At 36.2% G+C, this 20,756-nt stretch overlaps 1 protein-coding gene across 1 annotated transcript in view; it reads left to right on the forward strand.

The window, feature by feature from the left end:
* LOC145672623 (fatty acyl-CoA reductase 1-like) overlaps nucleotides 1–20,756 on the forward strand; it is a 202,143-nt gene that overhangs the window by 63,699 nt on the left and 117,688 nt on the right. The window contains exon 2 of the mRNA XM_081741783.1: nucleotides 8,104–8,340. Coding sequence (XP_081597909.1) covers nucleotides 8,104–8,340 — 237 coding nt within the window. The remainder of the gene's footprint in view (nucleotides 1–8,103; nucleotides 8,341–20,756) is intronic.

Consider the following 20,756-nt stretch of genomic DNA (forward strand, 5'->3'; position numbering starts at 1 on the left):
TTGTTTAATTGAAATTCTGGTTACACTGTAATTTCTATGGATGAAATGGAATGAAATCTCTCAACTCTAGTTCCATTAGTGTTGTAGCTCTGTCTGTGGCAAAAGTATTGATAGAAATAAGGACAATGAACTATGATTATTATGTAGAACATTCCACTTTAATATCTCAGGCATTTCATGCATGCCTTGCTTAGTTGTGAAAAATTATAGAGTATATTGCTATACTATGTAAAGTATGTGTACTGTCGCTGATTTGGGATGACAATCAGAAACAAAAGTAAAAGGTAAATTACAGTAATAGTTTTCTGTTAATAGTTTTCTATTAAGGGGAAAGAATAACTACTTGTATTTTAACCAATTTTTTGACTTAAAAGTTTTTGTTCGGGTTCACCTCTTTACCTCTCAATCCTGGGTACAGAAATGGAAAAAACATATTTAAATTAAATTGTTGATTCCAGTATATTCCAAGCATTATTTCTCGGATCTAGGCGTGTGCGATATGTCAATATATCGATACAGTCGATATTGATATATATCAACATTCGATATCGCAAACATATTGATGTCGATATATCAATATCCTAAATGTTCGATATTTATATTCCGGTAAGGGCGAGGTATAAAGAACCTCTAAAACTTGCGATGGATGAAGAAATAAAACTTATTTTTTACAATAATGTCTTCTAATGACAATTTCTTTATTACCACAAACTGCAATGTAAATAAATCCACTTGCAAATTTGCAATATTATATTTTCATAAAGTATGGACGGATTTAATTCGCTTATAATTTACATAAAATGCTCATATTGAAATCAAATAAAGTGCAAACGGTAGCGGAAGGATTAAATTTTTACCTGTAATCTGCACCAGCTCAGTTCATTCACTGCCACACCTCCAACTGGGCGCCATTTACGTCCACACATTCGCGTAGGCGGCGCTGGAATCCACTCACAGCGTTTCGCCGTGTTTGATCCGAAATGCCAGCCACAGACGCCCTGATTTTGTCCTTTAAGTTCTCCAAACCACTTGGCTTCTTTGCATAAACTTCCGCTTTCACATGACCCCAAAGCCAGAAGTCGCAGGGGGTAAGGTCGGGCGATCTTGGCGGCCAAGCGGTCGGGCCACCGCGGCCAATCCATCGGTTAGGGAATTTCTCGTTAAGAAACTGTCTCACCTTGATTGCATAGTGAGGGGGTGCCCCGTCCTGTTGGAACATGATGTCGTTCTGGATTCCACGTGCCTCCAGTTCCGGAATGAGGTAACAACAATTGAAAACAACAATGAATGGAATTTGGTAAGAAACTGACCCTTGCCCTCCCTCTCCCTCTCTCAACGTGTTCAGAGTTGCCGCTTATCTAACACTGTTGCCAACTAAAAATTTAATCCTTCCGCTACGGTTTGCACTTTATTTGATTTCATTATGAGCATTTTTATGAAAATTATAAGCAAATTAAATCCGTCCAGACTTTATGAAAACCCTGTACTGTAATTTCTTAGCTAGCAAACTTTTTTGTTCCCGAAAAAAAGAAACAAAAAAGCACCTGTCAAAAGCAAATGCTTCAAACTTTGACCTAGAATTTATCATAAGAAGGATTTTTGCTCTCTCTCGAAGATTTCCATCCTTTGGGACCGCTCATTGACAAAAAGCGCACGAATGACCGGTATATGCAGACATGCTGTTAGGCAGAGTCAGAGATTTTGAAAGGAAACGAGTTCTTAATAATAATAATAATAATAATAATAATAATAATAATAATAATAATAATAATAATAATAATAATAATAATAATAATAATAATAATAATAATAATTATTATTATTATTATTATTATTATTAAAATTAAGTTTACAACTAGGGTCCCATCTCTTTGTGGTGCATGAAAGGCGACAAATTTGGTACGCCAATGGTGTCCCTTATTCTGTATTTGTCTCTCTCTCCGTTTCGTGCGGATGTTTGTTTTTGTGCTGTTATGCTTTTATATAAACCTTTACATTATGTAACCATTTTCTTTTTTACGAGCTTTTTTTTAAGAAAAGGAATAGAAACTACTTTCTTCTGACATCTATTTCTTTCATTCGTCTTCTTTGAACTGCTTAAGTAATCTAATTTTGTAACTTTTTATGTCACCCATTGCTCTCACGATAATAAAATCGTCATTCTTAACTATTTTCTTTATTCTCTTATTTGCAGTTTGCTATATTTATATATTTGTAACAAAATTGTGGTTTGGTCTAATGTCTTTCTAATTCTCAACCACCCCAATGACTCTGTTTTTGGGTTCCCTACTATTGCAAGAAAGGGAGAATTGCAGGTGGGAATGCACTTTTGGAGTCGTCCATACAGTATAAAAGAACGAGACAGTTAATGCACAATCAGTATTGCAATTTAGAAGTGCTACAATTATGAGATTAATATTATACGTATATTGGAACTTCCCAAAGTTAACAACCTAGAAGTTGACGTCAGTAAAATACTTACGTACTTTGTTCAAGGTGATTTTTACATCCTAATGAAATGTAATATTATGCACGGAAAATAAACTTACTGTGTGAAATGATTATGTTTTCCTGTTATTATGAAAGCATATAAAAGTAACTAGTAGACTATTGTATCGCTTTGCATCTGTTAGGTAAGTAAAATTGTCTTGATTTACGTTCCATTTCTACCGTGTTTCCTCGAAAATAAAATCGGGTCTTATATTACTATATTTCTTTAATCTAAAAGACACGTGAGAGTATATCTATTCACACAATTCCAAATATTTGTATACATTAATTATATATAAAGTAGCACGTTGTGACTTCAGCTACTAGGGTGTATTTTGGGAGTAAAGCTTATATTACGAGCATAATGCTTATTCTGAAAAATGCCTGAAAAATTAAGTTAAAGCTTATTTTCTAGGTAGGTCTTATTCTCAGGGAAACACGGTAAGTTCTTGTACAACTTCGTGGAGGGTATCTCATCTCTGAAATCTTTAATGAATAGAATGGAACGATAAAATCAGATTAAAAAAAAAAATCAAGTGTATTTCCATCGGCTCTATTCAAAGGTCCACTAATTCACTAAATGCAATAGGCTGATTGATATCATTAAACCAAGAACCAGTGATAATTAGTTTAATTTGGTGGGTATATGAACCGAAAACACCATACAGGCTTCTTGTCGAGGACATGGTTTCCTCCAGAAAATTTCGACCGGGGGACGAGGGCAAAATCAAACTTTGAACGTCTTGTGCTAAGGCCCTATTTGCCAAAGAATGTACCCTATACAAAAATAAACATGTAATCGCATTTTAATTTATCTTAGCTCTGGAAATAGAGGCAGTTGATTGATCCTACTACGGAAATGAAATCTTTCAGTATAATGTCCCATGATTATGCCCGTTAGGCGAAGAGAGACGGATGATTAAGGAAAGTGAACGATGATGGAAGAATTGATGCAATAAGAAAGAAGGAAACGGGAATACCCCGAGAAAACTCAGGGACACGATGTTGTCCACCAGTGCATTTTAATACATCAGATCATATCTGCCGTGCCGCTGAAGTTCCATTGTTTCTTCAAATATCTGTTCCATGTACTTTTCTTTGGCTTTGTCCGTTTCTCTTCTCAATTCATTATTCATTGTCCTTTTGTATTCTTTGATGTCCGTGGTTTTCGCCCTTCTACGTTGACCTATCTTCTTAAGCATCGCTTCAGGTATCCATGGTTTTGTCGGTGCTCTTTCCATCCTGCCAATGTTGTTGTAGAGTGTGTCAAGTAGAATCTGTTTAACTTTTCCCTAACTATTTTCTACACCGCTGACCATATCGCCCATTGTACAGAATTTTTTTGCAATCTCTTCTTCATATCACTGTAGATGTAACTTAGTCATTCTAAGTTATTTTTTCGGTTTCTACTCCCATTTTTCTTGATGGACTTTAACCAGATTTGCACTTTTCCGACATTAGGAGATTCGGCCTTTTAGTAGTAGTTGTTGTTCCCATTAAAATTCTAACACTAAATCGATCTTAATAGTAGAACGCTTTACGTGGCTTGGTGGTAAATCTGGTTAAATATTGTGTTGTCCTAAAGGTAAATATTGCACTGTCCTAAACTGTTTGTAGTTGATATATTGTATTTATGTTGTTTAGTTCATAAATTATATTATACTTGACACGGAATGAACACCTGTGAGCTTTAAATAAATAATTATAGCCTTTTCACGTTTAATACGGCCCTTGTCTTAATAATAAACAGCAATGGCGGCTCGTGGAATAAAAGCTAGGGTGGGCCAAGCCTCAAGACAAATACTTTATGGTTACTACTACTACTACTACTACTACTACTACTACTACTACTACTACTACTTCTACTGCTACTAAAATATTATTATTGCTATTATTTGATTATTAAGTGAATTGCTCAAAAAGTCGAAATTGCTGTCAGAAAAACTTATACTAACCAGTAGCGTAACGTGATATTCCGAAAGGGGGATGCCAAAGTTAGTCATTTGTGCGATATAGTACTACTGCAAGCAGCAATACATAGCTATTCCGAATGGAAATATAGTGTTATACAAAATTTAGGAGGAAGCCCCCCTAATTGGAGGTCTAGTGGGGCATAGAGAAGCGAATGCGTGGATTACGTTAGAATTTAATAACCAATTGTCTCAGCTCCTTCTTGCCACTACCGTTGCGACGAGAAAACTAGGCCCCACTTTTGTATGAACATTGTTTCCAGTATCGTTCCCTTCATTTCTCTCTCGTGGGCGGCTTTTTTCTCCACATACCACACGTCAATCTCATTCTTTCAAAAAAAAAAAAAAAAAAAAATCACCCCTAAAATTTGTCGTCTTGGGTCCGGAACTCAGACGCCCGTTCGTGAATATGGGCCTGAGTGTATATATCATTTGAAGATGTAAATACAAAGCACTTAAACCAACTCTGGGGGCCTGGGGCCCAGATACTGAAGTCAAGGGCGCAAATCTGTCTTCAACGTTCGTGGGATGGGTAAGACTGTTCCCATAATCCTTTCCTTTTTTTAACGATGTTCAAAATATTTATGAAGTTGAAAAAAATGCTGTGGAGGATTAGGGGAGCAGAGTTGTCTATAACATCGGCAGGAGGGCACATTTTAAGGCTTATTGTGGGGGGAAGGGAGAAAAGAGACTCATATTACAGTAGATGAATCAGATTTCTGAGGTAAACCTGTTGTACTCGTATATTATATACCAAGTGATGTAGATGAAATAGTGGTACATATCATTATTACAACTCAGTGCCGTGAGCACATTCTGAAATTTGAATATATGCATAATAATAATTGACATGTTTCTACTTACGCATCCACAATGATCCACATTAAAATTTTAGGACATTTGTTTTATAACAATGCAAATAATGACTTCCTCAAAACTATGAAAGAAAATCAATCAGGCCTATATTTGGCGCAACAATACTCTTATCTGAGCAAAATTATGATTACCACAATAGCATTATAGGATTTGTTACAGGAATTAAACAAATAGTTGAAAATAGACTACTAATAATTAATGACAATGAAATATTAAAGAATACGATTCTTTTTTAAAAATGAAACAAGTCAAAGGACATCAATTTCCTTTGTGGCAGTCGGATAGAAATCATCATCATCACAATCTCAAATCGGATTATTGGGGGGGACAAGATTGTAGGGAACATGTTCCCCTTATGTCCCCGAGATTTGTGGCAGTGACTGAAGGGCCCTGGTACAACCTTTGCGAGTGACGGGGAGTGGTGGCTCTCTTGTCCTACCAGATCGGTGACCGTAATTCTACAGAATGCTTTAAATTTATGCCTGTGTCTGTGAGCTCCTTTACGATGAAGATTACAATTACGATGCATTTAGTTACGATTAAGGCATAACTATTTTAATACTATTATTTACATAACCGGCATGCTTCAAAAATGCGTGGAACTAACCATTTCCGTTTTGTTCTATTTCCTTTATATTAGGGCTCGTACGTTCTGTTCAGAAACTATAGCTTAGTTCAAAATATATACAGTTGGAAATACTTGAATATGCCAGCGTATATCTAAAGCGAATGTAGGGTTGCAAGGGATGAGGAGGAGTGAGAAGGGAAGTATTGCGCATGCGCGTTCAACAGAAAGCAGACGAAAACCCCGATGCTTTCAGTAGGCCTGGAAGCCCGAGGAAAATAGCATACGACAGGAGGAAAGACAGAAAATGTGCATCTGAGCGACGCGCATGCGTAGGTTCCTCTTGTCAAAGTAAGTCGAGAGGGCGCGCCAGAAGATTGCAGTGGAAATAATTGTGCTAATTACAAGCAGACAATTTATATATAATAAAATACGTACTTTTTCTTATTAACAGGGGATGCCGGGCATACCAGCGTTCCCTTACGCTACGCCGCTGATACTAACACATTAAGTATAATCATAGGGCAACAACGTAACATAAAATACTGTATTTTCTGTAATGAATGGTACTCACCTAATTATCTGTACATATTCTCTGCTCTTTTATGCTTAAGACTGGAGAATTTCTCGATCACTTTTGTATTGAATTCCTTTATTGTGGTAACATGGTTTTTGTGTGTAGACAACATTGTTAGTGCATTGAGTCTGTCTTTGCTCTTCGAATTCCTTAGACAAGTTTTCACCCTTTTTAATGTACTGAAACAACGTTCTGATTCTGCTGTAGCTATAGGCGTTGTCAACACTATGTCTACCAGTTTTGACGCCTCAGAAAATGTATATGTTAAGTCATTGTCAAATAGTAATAAATCACTAGGGTTATTAATTGCGCAAAGAATATCATTGCTCTATGCGGCCAATAGTTCGCATTTGAGCTTTTCTTTGTTCAGCATTGGATAAGAACGAGATAAAACAAAACTGTTAAGTTATTTTCCGGGAAGGAATGTTTAAAAGTGTAAAAGTTCTAAGGATTCACTATTGAAAGCGCGCGTAATACTTTCTAACAACACTCTTACTTTATTCATTTTTGCACAGCCACACGGAAACAGGGGGAAAATAGCACAAACGACACTAAGAAGATGTATATCTAAACTGAGGGATGAAGACACGATTGATTTTGCATCCCTTTAGCGGAAGTAAGACAAGAGAACAAGGTCAAGGGACAAAACAAATGAACGTGTGGATCAACAATCGCTACAGATAAAGGGGTCGGGTAAAATCGTGCGATTAGGGCCTACGATTCTTGGCTTGTGCTACCTACATTCAAGCTGGGTTTTCACGTTTTTCGCAACATGAGTCAATGCAAGACGATACTAAGTCCACACTGAAACAACTCAGGCCCTTTTCCCCTTTATTATGCACTGACCGTGTGAATAGCGTGCCCACAAATGTAAGTAGTACATGGAAAAATTGTTTTGAAGGAGTTAGAACTACTGTTTTTGGTTCAGAGGGAAATTACAGCAACAATACTAGCTGGATGACTTAAGACATATACATTTTTCAGCGTTAATACAAAAACGATGGGAGGGCCGAGTCCATTGGGCCCCTTATGATGGAACACCTCTGATAAACATCAAAACATATTCTTGTTTAGCATCGACACTATCCATTTCCAAATAATCCATTTCGAGCGAACGTAGCAGGGCGTCGATTATTATCTATTTAGAATTTGAGTTACCCATTGATTAAGATATTTTTCTATTACAAATATATTACTCGTAAATATATTTTGTGTTGTAAATAGATTACATATAGACTGAGTATTGTATTGTAATACAGCAGTGTAAAGAAATGAAGTATATATGTACTACTACTACTATTGGTACTCTGTTGCTGTCGTGAGCTCCACCGTGGCTAGGCAGTTAGCATACGCGCCTTTGGCGTAGGAGATCCGGGTTCAATTCCCGACGAGAGCTCATGTGGTTCGGATTCCACGTCAATCAGTAGGTCCCGTCTCATACAGCCTCACTGTTGAAAGGGACGTTAAACTCAAAATCAACTCAACTCTGTTACTATGTCTACATCTCTCACAGACCCAATGTTAAAAACGTGCGTTAAACCCAAAATAACAAGAGTACTACTACTACTATTAGGTTTACTACTACTACTATTATTAATAATAATAATTGTATTCTATAAATTCAGGACCATTGGGTGTTGGAAATGGCTGTGAATTCCAACGACAACTTAGAGAGAAAGAGCATAGAATCATTCTTTAAAGGGAGAAGCGTTCTAATCACCGGAGCATCTGGTTACCTTGGAGGAGTTCTACTGGAAAAACTATTACGATCATGTCCTCAAATAAGTAAGATTTATGTTACTTTAAGACCAAAGAGAAGAGAAGACGTTGAAACACGATTGAAAAGTTTATTGACTACTCAGGTACGAACATTTATCCTTTTAAATTAACTAATATTCTTTTTCAGATGTACTCCAGGCAAAGATTTCTTTTAGAAAAATGAATCTGGGAGCGGGGTATTTTCGGATGGGTTAGGGAAATTATTGGAATTATTCAGAGGTGCATTTACAAAGACCTATAGGACTTCAGATCCCCCTTCCCTTAAAAAACTTAAGCTACATCTCTTTAATTCAATAAGTAATACATAATGTTGTAATAAAACTAGTTTTATCGCTGTTTGGAATTTAGCCTTCGTTCTCAAAACAACATTCAAAACACGACACTGGTGTTACTGTTTTAAAACAATGCAGTTGACAAAATTTTAATCGTACGGATACACCATAAAATAATAAAAGATTAAAAATTGTTATTTTTTTCAGAAAGAAAAACGGACATGTTCACGTGCTCAAGTGATTATTAAATGAATTTGTAAATAGTAAATAAAAAATAATTTTATAATGCAAAAGCATAAGGGAAGTATATATTTACCATGATTTTAAAATTACATTTAACAAAAATCACTCAGAATTTTTCTAAATGAATAGCAGACAGATCAAATATCTAAAGCTCTCGAAGTAGCCCTTTTTTACAATCGAATTAGAGTAATCAATCACAAAACTATTTGCAACTTACTACATGTAGAATTTATATGGTTATCTCAGTCTCGGGAAGTAAGTTACATTTCAAAGTAATGTGCTACATCTTTTCCAAAGTAACTGTAACTGTAACGCGTTACACATTTTTTAAGCAACGTACCTAGTTTGCATTACACTTCGGATGAGTAACTACAATATATGCATATTTTCTTCGGCTCAGAATGTAGCATGAACTGTCAGTGACCGACAGTCAGTCACCGATACATAAAATCTTAGTGTCACTTGCTGTTTTCGGAAGGCGAGTACAACCTCAGGGAAATTATGTGTACTGATTGCAAGCACCTGGAAGATTTTGTCTTAAGATTTTGATAGCTCCGAATCAATACATTCAGTGAGTGAACTGCGAATACAATGGTAGTCTAGTTTACTGTGGTTAGTGTTGTTTCTTATAAAGATGGAAAAGGAAAATGTTTTACAGTTCGAACATTTGAAAAAAGTATTTTCTCTTAAAACTGAGGAAAGTGTGGACAGAATTTAAAAGTAAAGTGACAGCCAGGAGTTCGAAACTACTGGCCGGATCCGAAGGAAATTTGCTGGTCAAGTAGCCCATCGTCTAAGAATAAAGATCATATAGGGGCTCAGCTCGGCATTAGTGGCTGTGTTCCACAGCTATGCACGCTGGGAGCTTCCAAGTTCGGTTCACTGGCTGTGTTCCCCTTGTTATAATTTGTCACAAAGAAAAACAATGATTAGTCATGTTTAAAAAGAATCCTGGAAGCTCTAGATTTAACCCTACACAAGATTTCAACAAATTATTATTATTTACTCTATCTTTCATCGATCTCTTTCTCTATGATATATGTATCAAAATATACTAATTTCGATTGCAAATGGAGAGCATTAAACAAAAAAATGTATGTTAATATTAAATATATAAAGTTTTTACATTACTGAGCTCCAGCGTAGCCGAATTGTTTGTGCGTGCGACTTTCATGTGAAGGGTGGTAGCACTAAAATTATCCAGTGTTAATTCAGTATCATGAGGCAATTGGGATGCTATCTGAATCAAGAGCTGTCAAACTCCAGTCCAGGAAGCTAAGAATAATGGCATCTGGCGGTGATTGGCTAACCATGCATCACCGAGTAGATAGAGCGCCATCAAGCCGACCAGAGATCTTCATGGGTTGTAGCGAAAGGAAGTTCAATACAACTTCCCTCTACCTGTAAACCAATTTCATCAGTTTCTCAATATCGTAGACTTAATTTAGCGTCTAGGCTCCAACGTACAGCCACATATTTGACTCCCTCTCCCGCACCTTGTATATTACAAAATAAATTGATCCATTGTACTAGATATTTCCTGTGTGGGCATTTCTGCATTACATATTATAATACACTGTTATCTTTTAGAGTGATCCTGCCTATGAATGTAAATTCAAGGTGAAATTTTCTATAGTCGCGACTAAATGCAGAATTCATTGTGACAACAATTTGATCCTTGCAATTTACAACACTATTTTCTTTGACGGTTATAGTCTTGGGCATGAGGATATGTTCATTTGGCCCTGTACAAGGTGAGTTATTCGCTTCAAACGCCATATTTCTGACCTTCTCAGGCCGGATGTAATGATTTCTATATACTGTTTTGCTATATATTTTGGGCACGCCACGAAACCTAAAGTCTGAATCGGAGCTTCAAGTTTCGCCTATTTAAGATTCGCCTAATACCTTCTAGCTATGCAAATGTCAATCAAAACGATGACACAGAACTAATTTTCTTATTAGGCGAAAGTTAAATTTTTCCTAAACCTTGGTTTAGCTTGCATATGTTGGTAGTCCTGCACCTCATTCATAATTTATAGTGTATAAAAGACACAAAAATTAACCAATCCTTGACACTGTGCACTATTGGGACATGAACGATACGGTTTGGTTGGATCAGACACACTGCTGCTTCTCATGAAAAAGGTAATTGAAACAATTAGTTTTAGGGAGAGCTTTTATGTTGTAATATTTTAGGTTTCACATAATAAACTCTGCTTCTTTCAGAACAGGAAAGGTATCTATTACACTGAAAAACTAAAAAAGAATAAGAAAGAAGGAACTTCGAAAGATTAATATAAGTTATGAATTATTCGAGGGTATTTCAACACTAAGATAACACCATGTCACTTTCATCTTGTTACTTGATTCACAAAATGTGATTTCCCTACAAGTAATGCACACGTCTGAGTAAAACAATCTCGAACAAGAACAGTTGAACTAAGGGCATGAGGGTTTTACATTTACAATACATAGGCTTCAAAAAAGAATTTGATACTGCGGTATGTCCAAATAAGTAATTGGATAGCATTCTTCATTTTCTCCTCCGATCCCCAATCAATTGCTGGAATATCTTACTCCAGCCGAGTTTGCTTCTGATAGTACACCTTCAATACGTGTCGTCTGCTCGCACGCTTTTTTGGGTAAAACTGAGGGATGAGTGACTGGTGTGAAATAAGTCTTCTGTATGTGAAATACTGACAGAATGCCAGTGCCTTACTATCATGCGATGCATAAAGGTGTAATTGAAAAAATATCCCACTTTTACGAGTTCTTCAGGATTCATAGTAGATGCATCAATTGACCAAGCGCCATTTTGCGATTTTCGAGATTTTTACATCAGAGAGTAAGAAACAATGTAAATAATGTAAAAAAAAAGGTTTGAAACCTACATATTTGTTTAAATGTTCAGGAAAAGCTATTCAACGAAGCGCCAAGTACTGGATCGTAATGGGAACGTTTCTATTTCCTTCAATATCTCACAATCAGAACCGTGTTTCGGCGCTTTGTCAATTGATGCATAACACCGTCCAATTAACTGTCTATCTCTCGAGTAGTTTCTAACAAGTTTTCTTCCCTTTCTGGAACAGACAAAGTCGTGTCTCTTCCTAAAAAAATCATGTAAAACAGTATCACATTATCCATATTTCCCCATTTATTTTTTTAAATGTATTTAAACATTTTGGCTGGTTGATGAAATTTGCCTTCTTTGTGAATCAGTTAAAGCAATCAGAAAAATACACTTGAAAGAAACAAATAACAAGATTAAATGGCGAAAGCCTATCATTGGCAATTTTATATCTACCTAACCTACAGAGATGACATATATGAAACAAAGGAAATTTTGTTTACAAAATATTTTCTTATAAGCTCGAAGATTGTATAATTGAACCTAAGGTAAGAAATCAAAGAAAACATGATTGTTCTAAAAACGGCGGCGGCTTAAATATATACAGAGTTGTAGATCTTTTGAAACAGGAGCAAGCAGAAAATGAAATGACGATGTATCAACTCCAAATAGGACACGTCGCTAAATCAAAGGAAGCAAAGTGGTGCTGCCTTTATCGATGTGTTGTGGAATTCAAAAGAAGGGTTGGATCACAAGAAATAGTCATAATACAGCACTTTGATGCTGTAGTGTCTCATTACATTTAATTTATGTGTGACTATTGATTCTTGGTGCTATGTTTATTTTATGATTTATGCAAACTTTCGTATAATTTCTATCACTTCACTTTATCTTTTGTTTTCTATAAGACATTTTGTAACTTCGTGTAACATTTTATCACAGCTCGATGTCAAGCGTACATATACTATCTATTCATATACCGTAATTGTGCTTAAGTTTTCTGTAGTAATTCTGTAACTTCATCTAACATTTTCATATTTCGATATCAGTCATATACTGTCATAGTCTAGTCATATACTGTAATTGTGCTTATACTTTTTAAATATGTGCCTTTTAAATGTACATTTTTAAAAATTTATATACACATTTTTAAGTCATTTCTTGACAGTACTACCAACATAATTTCGCATTAGGCAAATCTTGAAAGGCGAATCTTGAATTCAAGATTCGCCTAAATTTCTCTTGAGTTAACATCTGTAAATTCCATTGCCTGAGGTTATTAGGCAAATCTTGAATAGGCGAAAGTTGAAGTCACCGTCTGAATCCAGTAAGAAGACCATAGAATTTTGTTGCAAGATATAATTTATTCACATGACTATCGCCAAACTGAAATATTCAGTCACCAATGGAGACCTGGCGATCGAAAATTCTGACTTGGTGACCAATTTGATACATAGGCGTACATGGTTTGGCCTTAAATTACTTAGGCGCCAGATTCGTATTTCTAGTTTCCATAGTTTCCACGGTGACCTAGCACTCCGGATTTTTCAAGCCATACACACACACACACACACATACACACACGGGTGTATATGATGCTTGTGTGTGAGGCCCTCTCCTTAATGAGTTTCTCGTTACGCTACTGTGCTGATGTTTCTTTACAGCGACGTTAAACTAAAAGACCCGTTTGTATACAAAATTTCGCACTATTGTATGTTATGGTTCTAAAAAGAAAATATAATAGCGGTAAAATTCCTATTTGTTTAATCGTTTCGGTTAGAATTTCCAAAATTTGTTCAAGTGAATGAATTATATATATTATGTGTATAAAAGGACTACCTTATGTGATAAATTTCCTGCCTGCACGCCCAGCAGTTTGAAAGTTTTCCAGTACATTTTTCATACTTAAGTTTAGCTAGTGTATGAAATATTTGTTTCCTCTGAGACCAAAATCATATCTTATAGCCCTATCCAAATTTCGCGTTATCGCCGTGGCTGGTGGTGCACTCCTGTTTAATCTAGCTCTTAGAGGCGGGATAATATGATGAAGAAAGCCTATAGACTGTGTGGGTTGATTTTTGAATCATGGTCTGTGCATCCACCAACTACATCGGATTCAGAACCCTCTTGCATGGCTTGGAGCCCAAATGAATAGAAGGTCACGTCGTTCATAGGCTTCATGTTGTATAATGACGCAGAAATTAAAACTCAAACTTCGTGTCTTTGCATCTAGCGCTCCAAAATAAATATGCGAGAATAATGGAATTGGTTATGTTTTTCTCTTTGGGGCTGCATTTTTCAATAATTTATTGTGCGCGTGGCATATCATACAATTATTGATATTTACATTCTGAATATTTTATAAACCTTATAGTTTAGAATGAATTGGCAGATCTCTGTTTACTTTGCTTTAGTCGACATACGCAGTATCGATGATCGTGCGCCGTTTCGATCTATGATATTTCGGTCCTGTGCCTTTTTGGATGTGTGTAGTCTATGCATATATGCCACACAGGCAAAGGATCGACAGGAGTTTATTATTTCTAGCAGCACAGACTAGACATATAATAAAAATACTGTTTTTCAGGCGCATGATTAAAAGTTAAATTATTCAGGGCAGCGACGAAGGAGAGAAACAGCAAAGAACAGAAACGGCATAGGACCGAAACAGCGTACGACCGAAACTATGTAGGGTTTCTGACTGGAAGTTTCGGCAGTATGCCGTTCCGGTTCTACAGCGAATTCCCAATAAACATAAATCAAGAATCGTTATTTTCAATGCTGAATATTTACGCTGAAGAGCCAGAACGTAGTGATCACCCGCTACTTTTTGAACAAAATTTTTGACCTGATGTAAAAGCCAAGGAGCATAACAGAACCGCTCACCACAAGGCAACAGAGATCTCATTCGAGCAGTCAGTTCGATGGTTACACGTAGAATGGAGAAGGGCGGCAATATATTAGTTTGATAGGGGCAGAGTTGTGAAGGCCAAACGACTGGGAACAAGGATCTTAGAAACAGAGCGATTTGTCAGGTGTTACAGTCTATAAAAGCAAATTGTGTTTAAGAATCAGAACACAACTTTCTATCTTTTGTCTATTTTTCATTAAACATCACACATTGCTATATCATTCTACAAACAAGATCAAAACCATACAAATTGACTGAATGTCTTCAAAAATTACAAATGTTACCGGTACACATGACTTCCACCTTTTCTCTAGCTTCTGCAGAACTACTACGACTCATTACAGTCAAATGTTTTTAAACTCTTCACAATGTTGCCAGATACAAACTCCACATCCTTCCACCTTTTGATTTATGACAAATCAAAACAAAACCAAACTAAGTATCGTACAGGTATCTTCACCTTTCGACCTTTTTTGTTGTGACAACACATTCACCCTTTTCTTCAATTTTACCTAGAGTCAAGTTTTTAGACGGACATTCCTCTTCACCTTTCGCTTGTACAACACTTTCTTCAGTTTGAACAAAACTCACTTCCAAGGGGTACAACCGCTGAACAGGTCTTATAATTTCTCCACTCTCAGTCTTAATTCTAGCTACTCTTACAATATCATCCTTCCCAAGGGTCACCTTTGTAACTTTTCCTAAAGGCCAGTCTAGTCTTCTCTTATTGTCACTTCCAACAAGTGCAACGTCTCCTTTTATTTCTCGACAAGTTTTCTTTCCGGTTTGCTTCAGTACTAACTGACTTAAATATTTACTACGAAATCTATCACTCAATTGTCTTCTTATGTGCTGCAATCTTCTAAATCTTTTTGACTTGTCAACTGTCTCTATATGATCCAGATCAGGTGCTCCCATCTCCAAATTATCTTGTAAAAACATAGCTGGAGTAATGGGTGTGAGATCGTTTGAATCTTCTGACAAATAAGTCAACGGACGTGCATTGATAACTGCTTCTATGTCACACAACACTGTACTCAATTCTTCATAACTTAAAGACGCTCTACCCAAGCTTCTTGATCATTTGTATAATTCGCTCCCACCATCCACCCCACCAGGCAGCGGTAGGTGGAATGAACTTCCACTGAATTCTTTCTACTGATGAGTACAAAGAAATTTGTTCCCAGTCGATTAACTTAAAGAGATTATCTGCACCGACAAAATTCGTTCCATTATCAGAATAAATGACCTTCGGCCTTCCGCGCCTGTCAATAAATCTCCTAAAAGCTGATAAAAAAACTAGAGGTCGATAAAGACAGTACCAGTTCTAAATGCACTGCACGATAAACGGCACAAGTAAACAAGGCAATTCAACATCTTTTCCCATCTTGAAGGAAGAGAGGCCCAGCTAAACCCACTCCGGTTATTTCGAAAACTAATGCATCTTTAACTCTGTCTTCTGGCAAGGAAGCTGTTGTGACATTAATGTTTTTTGCATCGTACCGTTTACATCCTCGTAAATCGAATTTACCTTCACTGAGCAGCGACTTCGATTTTTCGATCCAAGCAAACATTTCGTCTTCATTGTCAACAGACGTGACACAATTATCGACATAAAGGGATTGTTTCAATTTACTAGCTATTTCTTCATATTCACGGGGAGCATTTTCTAAATGGTAATTAAGCACGGCCCCCAACAGAAAGGAACTGCAATTCACACCAAAAACAACTCACATATGTCTAAAAGTTTTAAACTTCCTTTCGTCAAAATTCTCCCACCAAAGAAATCTTAAATAATCACGATCGTTTTTATTTACCGAAATTTGCAGGAAAGCTTTTCTAATGTCCGATATAATCCCTGTCTTTTTCTCTCTAAACCTATGCATAAGTGACGGAATTTCTTCAATTAAGTTTGGACCCTTCTCTAAACGTCATTCAATGAATATGCACCCTTTGTTTTTGAAGACGCATCAAAAACTGGCCTGATTGGGGTAGTGGAATTCTCTTTTATCACTGCCCTATGTGGTAAATAGTAACTTCGATTGTCCAGCTCCTCCTCCGGTACTTCTTCTATGATTCCTTCTTCCAACCAGTTCCGAAAGACGTTGTCATAGTCTTCGTATCTTCCTTCTTGCCACAGCTTCTCGGTCATCTTCACACATCTCTTTTCAGCTATTTCCTTGTTGTCATGTAGTTCCATAGGTTCTTCCTTCCACGGCAATTTAACTTCGTAACGACCATCTGAATTCACGCACAAAGTTTCTTCAAAATGTCTTAAAATCACTTCATGGTTTTCGTTCTTAGTCTTAACTTCTATTGGGTAAGTGATGCCTAACGTATCTATTTTCCACAAATCCGCAAGACGGTCACTGATTGACAATAAAGTGATCATAACATTGGCAGACATACCATAACATCTTTTGGACGGTAACTTACCCATTATCGTCCATCCAAACATTGTTCTAACAGCAAATTGTCCTGACTCTAACATATCTACTGTTAAAAATTCACTAGCCATATCCGCACCGATTAACAGTTCTATTTCTCCCGTATTATCTAAATCGGACAGCCAAATTTTTCTCTTCTTCATTTCTTTTAACCAAGGTCCACGTTTAAGAGTAGGTATCTCACCGCAAATTACTGGTTTCTCTAAAACTTCCATCCTACACGAATGATTGTCATTAACATCAGCTACAAGTATACTATATTTGTTAAGGGACTCCTTTTGTGTTTTGACACCACCAAACAAACTATGTTCTAAAGTTTCAGTACATATTGGTTGACAACCCAGTACTTCCACTACTCGCTTAGAGACATATGATCTCTGTGAACCACTGTCATAAAGTGCACGCACTACACATTCTTTCCAGTTTGTTTTCAATTTTAACTTAAGTGTTTGTAGGAGAAACTCATCCCTATCATTTTGATTCGTTAGCGTTATGTTATGCTGTTCTGAATTTTGTTTTGTTTTGTTTTCTGATTTTTCCGAACACAAAACCGAAAAATGTTTTCCCTTACACAAAAAACAAACAACATTAAACGTACAGTTCTTGGCAGTGTGTTTTTGAGGTTTCAAACACCGAAAACAACACTTTTGCTGCATTAAAAGCTTCTTTTTCTCTTCCAGGTTCATACTTTTGGCCTTTTCACACTTTTGTGGTAAATGATACGCTTCACAAAAAACACACTGCTTGTCCTCTTTTACCTGATTTTGTCCAGAAAACAGATTATTAACAGTAGGCACCCTTTTCTCTTCTTTATTCTTTTTAAAATTCACCATGGAAGTTTGTTTCATTTTAAACCCTGCTTGAGCTAACGCAATGCGTTCTTCTCCCTCCACTTCATTTCTCAGAAACTGTAACAACTGTTTTAGTTTCTCACTATATGTATTTGCGTTACTGTTACACTGGCAGTCGCTGTATGCCTTAACCAAACCCTCAAAATTTCATCAGGCAAACAAGATTCTACAAAGGGGAATAACATAGCAGCATATTTTTCACTAGTCATACCTATTGATTCTAGCGCACGTAAATATGACTCAAGTTTATCATATAAGGAATACAATTTTAACTTATTTTTGTCATTCGAAACATTCTGTATAACAAGTCCTAACAGTTCACGTATGTAGTACTCTATCAATAATTCTTCTCGACCAAAACGATTGCATAAACTTTCATTAGCTTTATCGTAATTATCGGCTGTGGGTGAATAACTGTTCACTACGTCCCATGCTCTGTTACCGGTACTAATTGCTTGTAGCAGATATTGGAACTTGTCCTCTTTCTCGATTTCATCATCGTTATGAATTCGTTTTAACTGGCTCCAGAAATTTATCCACTCACTTATTTCCCCACTGAAAGTTTTCAACTCAATTTTCGGTAATTTAAGTTTCTTTTTACCTGTATGACCACCTGAACTCCTAGAAGGAGCTACTTTTTTCAAAATGTTCTCATGTTTTACACGCGCTTCGTCGAACATTTCCCGGTAACTTTCCACGTTGTGGTACTCTTCCATGTAACGTGCTTCACTTTTTTTGCTTGTATCACTAAGCAACAGTTCAAGTATATTTTCATCATAGGTTGACAATTCGGTTATAAGTCTCTCCAACTTCGTAAAATATAACTTGACACTTTCCACATTTACATTGTCCTTTTCACATTCAGCCACTAAGCTATTATAAGCCTTTGAAAACGATATCTGCACTTTAGGTGGAATAATGATATGAGAGGAAATAGAAGTACTACGAGAAAACTTAAGGACTCGGTGGGTCCACCACAAACTTATTTGGCCGGGAATCGAACCAGTAACCTTACACAACAAAGGTAAGCGCTGCATCACTGAGACACCGCGCCCCTTCATTATCTGAGAATTAAAAGACTTATGGAAATTGCATTATGAAGTCGACATTGTTCTGCTACTAAATTATTGTAGTAAAGGAGTTCTTAATATATGCGACGAGATATTATTATTATTATTATTATTATTATTATTATTATTATTATTATTAATAATAATAATAATAATAATAATACTAATAATAATAATAATAATAATAATAATAATAATAATAATAATAATAATAATAATAATGATAATGATAATAGCAATGTAGAAAGCAGAGCTCCTGGCCAGTCCCGATCGACTTATATCTTGTACATGTATGTAAGAAAATATGCGATCATTTTACTAGGTACTTCTTACTTACAAAACAAGCATCATGCATAGTGAAATTTGCATAATCAAAACGAATATTCAAATATAAAATACACTGATCAGCCAAAACATTATTAACAATTACACTAGTTAACAAAGGTTTTGTTACATAAAAGGAAATACCTGTTCTTAAAGGAACTTTTTGCGCTGAATTCGAATATGCACTCGGTTTTTCTCCATCACGTACAGTTTTCCCGTAACAGAGGGATTTTCGGGAAAATAACTCAAAAATTTCCCTTTTCGTTTATTCCGGACCCCAAGATCTTGTCCCCTTGCATATACTAACATAGAAATTATACCTGAGTATACTTTGATTCATATTTAACAAACCCTCCAAGTTTCGTAATAATCGCTTTATTCTTTCTAGAGAAATAAATATGTTTATATGTATACTGTGTGTACTGTTTATTGCACCTTATAGTAATGCTTTCAGATCTCTTAAGTTGAGGTAAAACGTTTTGCTTTATTACCACAAACACATATATAAAATATAATACAATATAATTTACAAGTGTGACAATTTACAATAAACAATAATACAAACGTACCAAAAGATCATGAAAAGACAATCAAAACTATCACAATATATGAAACTTCCCTTGGGTTACAAAAACGTACACTACTTCCTTCTTTTGTAAGAAATGTTGCATTCTCTAACAAGACCCCAACAATAGTCCCCCATCATTGAAGGATCCCATCGTCCCTGGTACCTTTTCTCCATTGCCATTATATCTTGGTGGAATCTTTCCCCCTGTTCGTCGCTGAGAGCACCTAGGTTAGCAGGAAAGAAGCTGAGGTGGGAGTGCAAAAAGTGGATTTTTAAAGACATCCTACAACCCAACTCTTTGTATTTCTGTATCATGTCCTGTACGATTTCTGTGTAACTCTCAGCTTTGTTATTGCCCAGAAAGTTGCGCACAACACACTTAAATGCTGTCCAGGCAGCTAGCTCAGCACTGTTTAACTTGCTGTCAAAGCTATCATCAAGCATTAATTTCCTAATTTGGGGACCAATAAACACTCCCGCTGAAATCTTAGCATTACTCAGGTTAGGGAACTTATCTCGCAAATACTTGAAACCTTCACCAGATGTGTCCATGGCTTTGACAAAGTTTTTCATAAGTCCTAACTTAATATGAAGTGGCGGTAGTAATATCTTATTAGGATCTACCAAAGGAGCGTATTTGACGTTGCATTCTCCAGGTACGTAATTCACTCTAGGTTCCCATTCCTTCACTTCATAATGTTTGTCATCAGCTCGGCTACCCCATAAACATAAAAAACATTGGTACTTCGTGTAACCGCACTGCAGTCCTAATAAAATACCAACTACCTTGAGATCACAACATATTTGCCAACAATGGTCCTTGTAATTTATAAGATTTAGCAAAGTTGACATGGTGTAATAGGATTCCTTAATCTTCACTGAGTGCGCAAGTGGTATAGAAGGTTTTTTCTTTCCATTATGTAAAAGGACAGCTTTAAGGCTGACCTTTGACGCGTCGATAA

Source organism: Thermobia domestica, chromosome 16 (assembly GCF_964235325.1).
Source record: "Thermobia domestica chromosome 16, izTheDome1.hap1.1, whole genome shotgun sequence".
In the NCBI taxonomy this organism is placed as follows: domain Eukaryota; kingdom Metazoa; phylum Arthropoda; class Insecta; order Zygentoma; family Lepismatidae; genus Thermobia; species Thermobia domestica.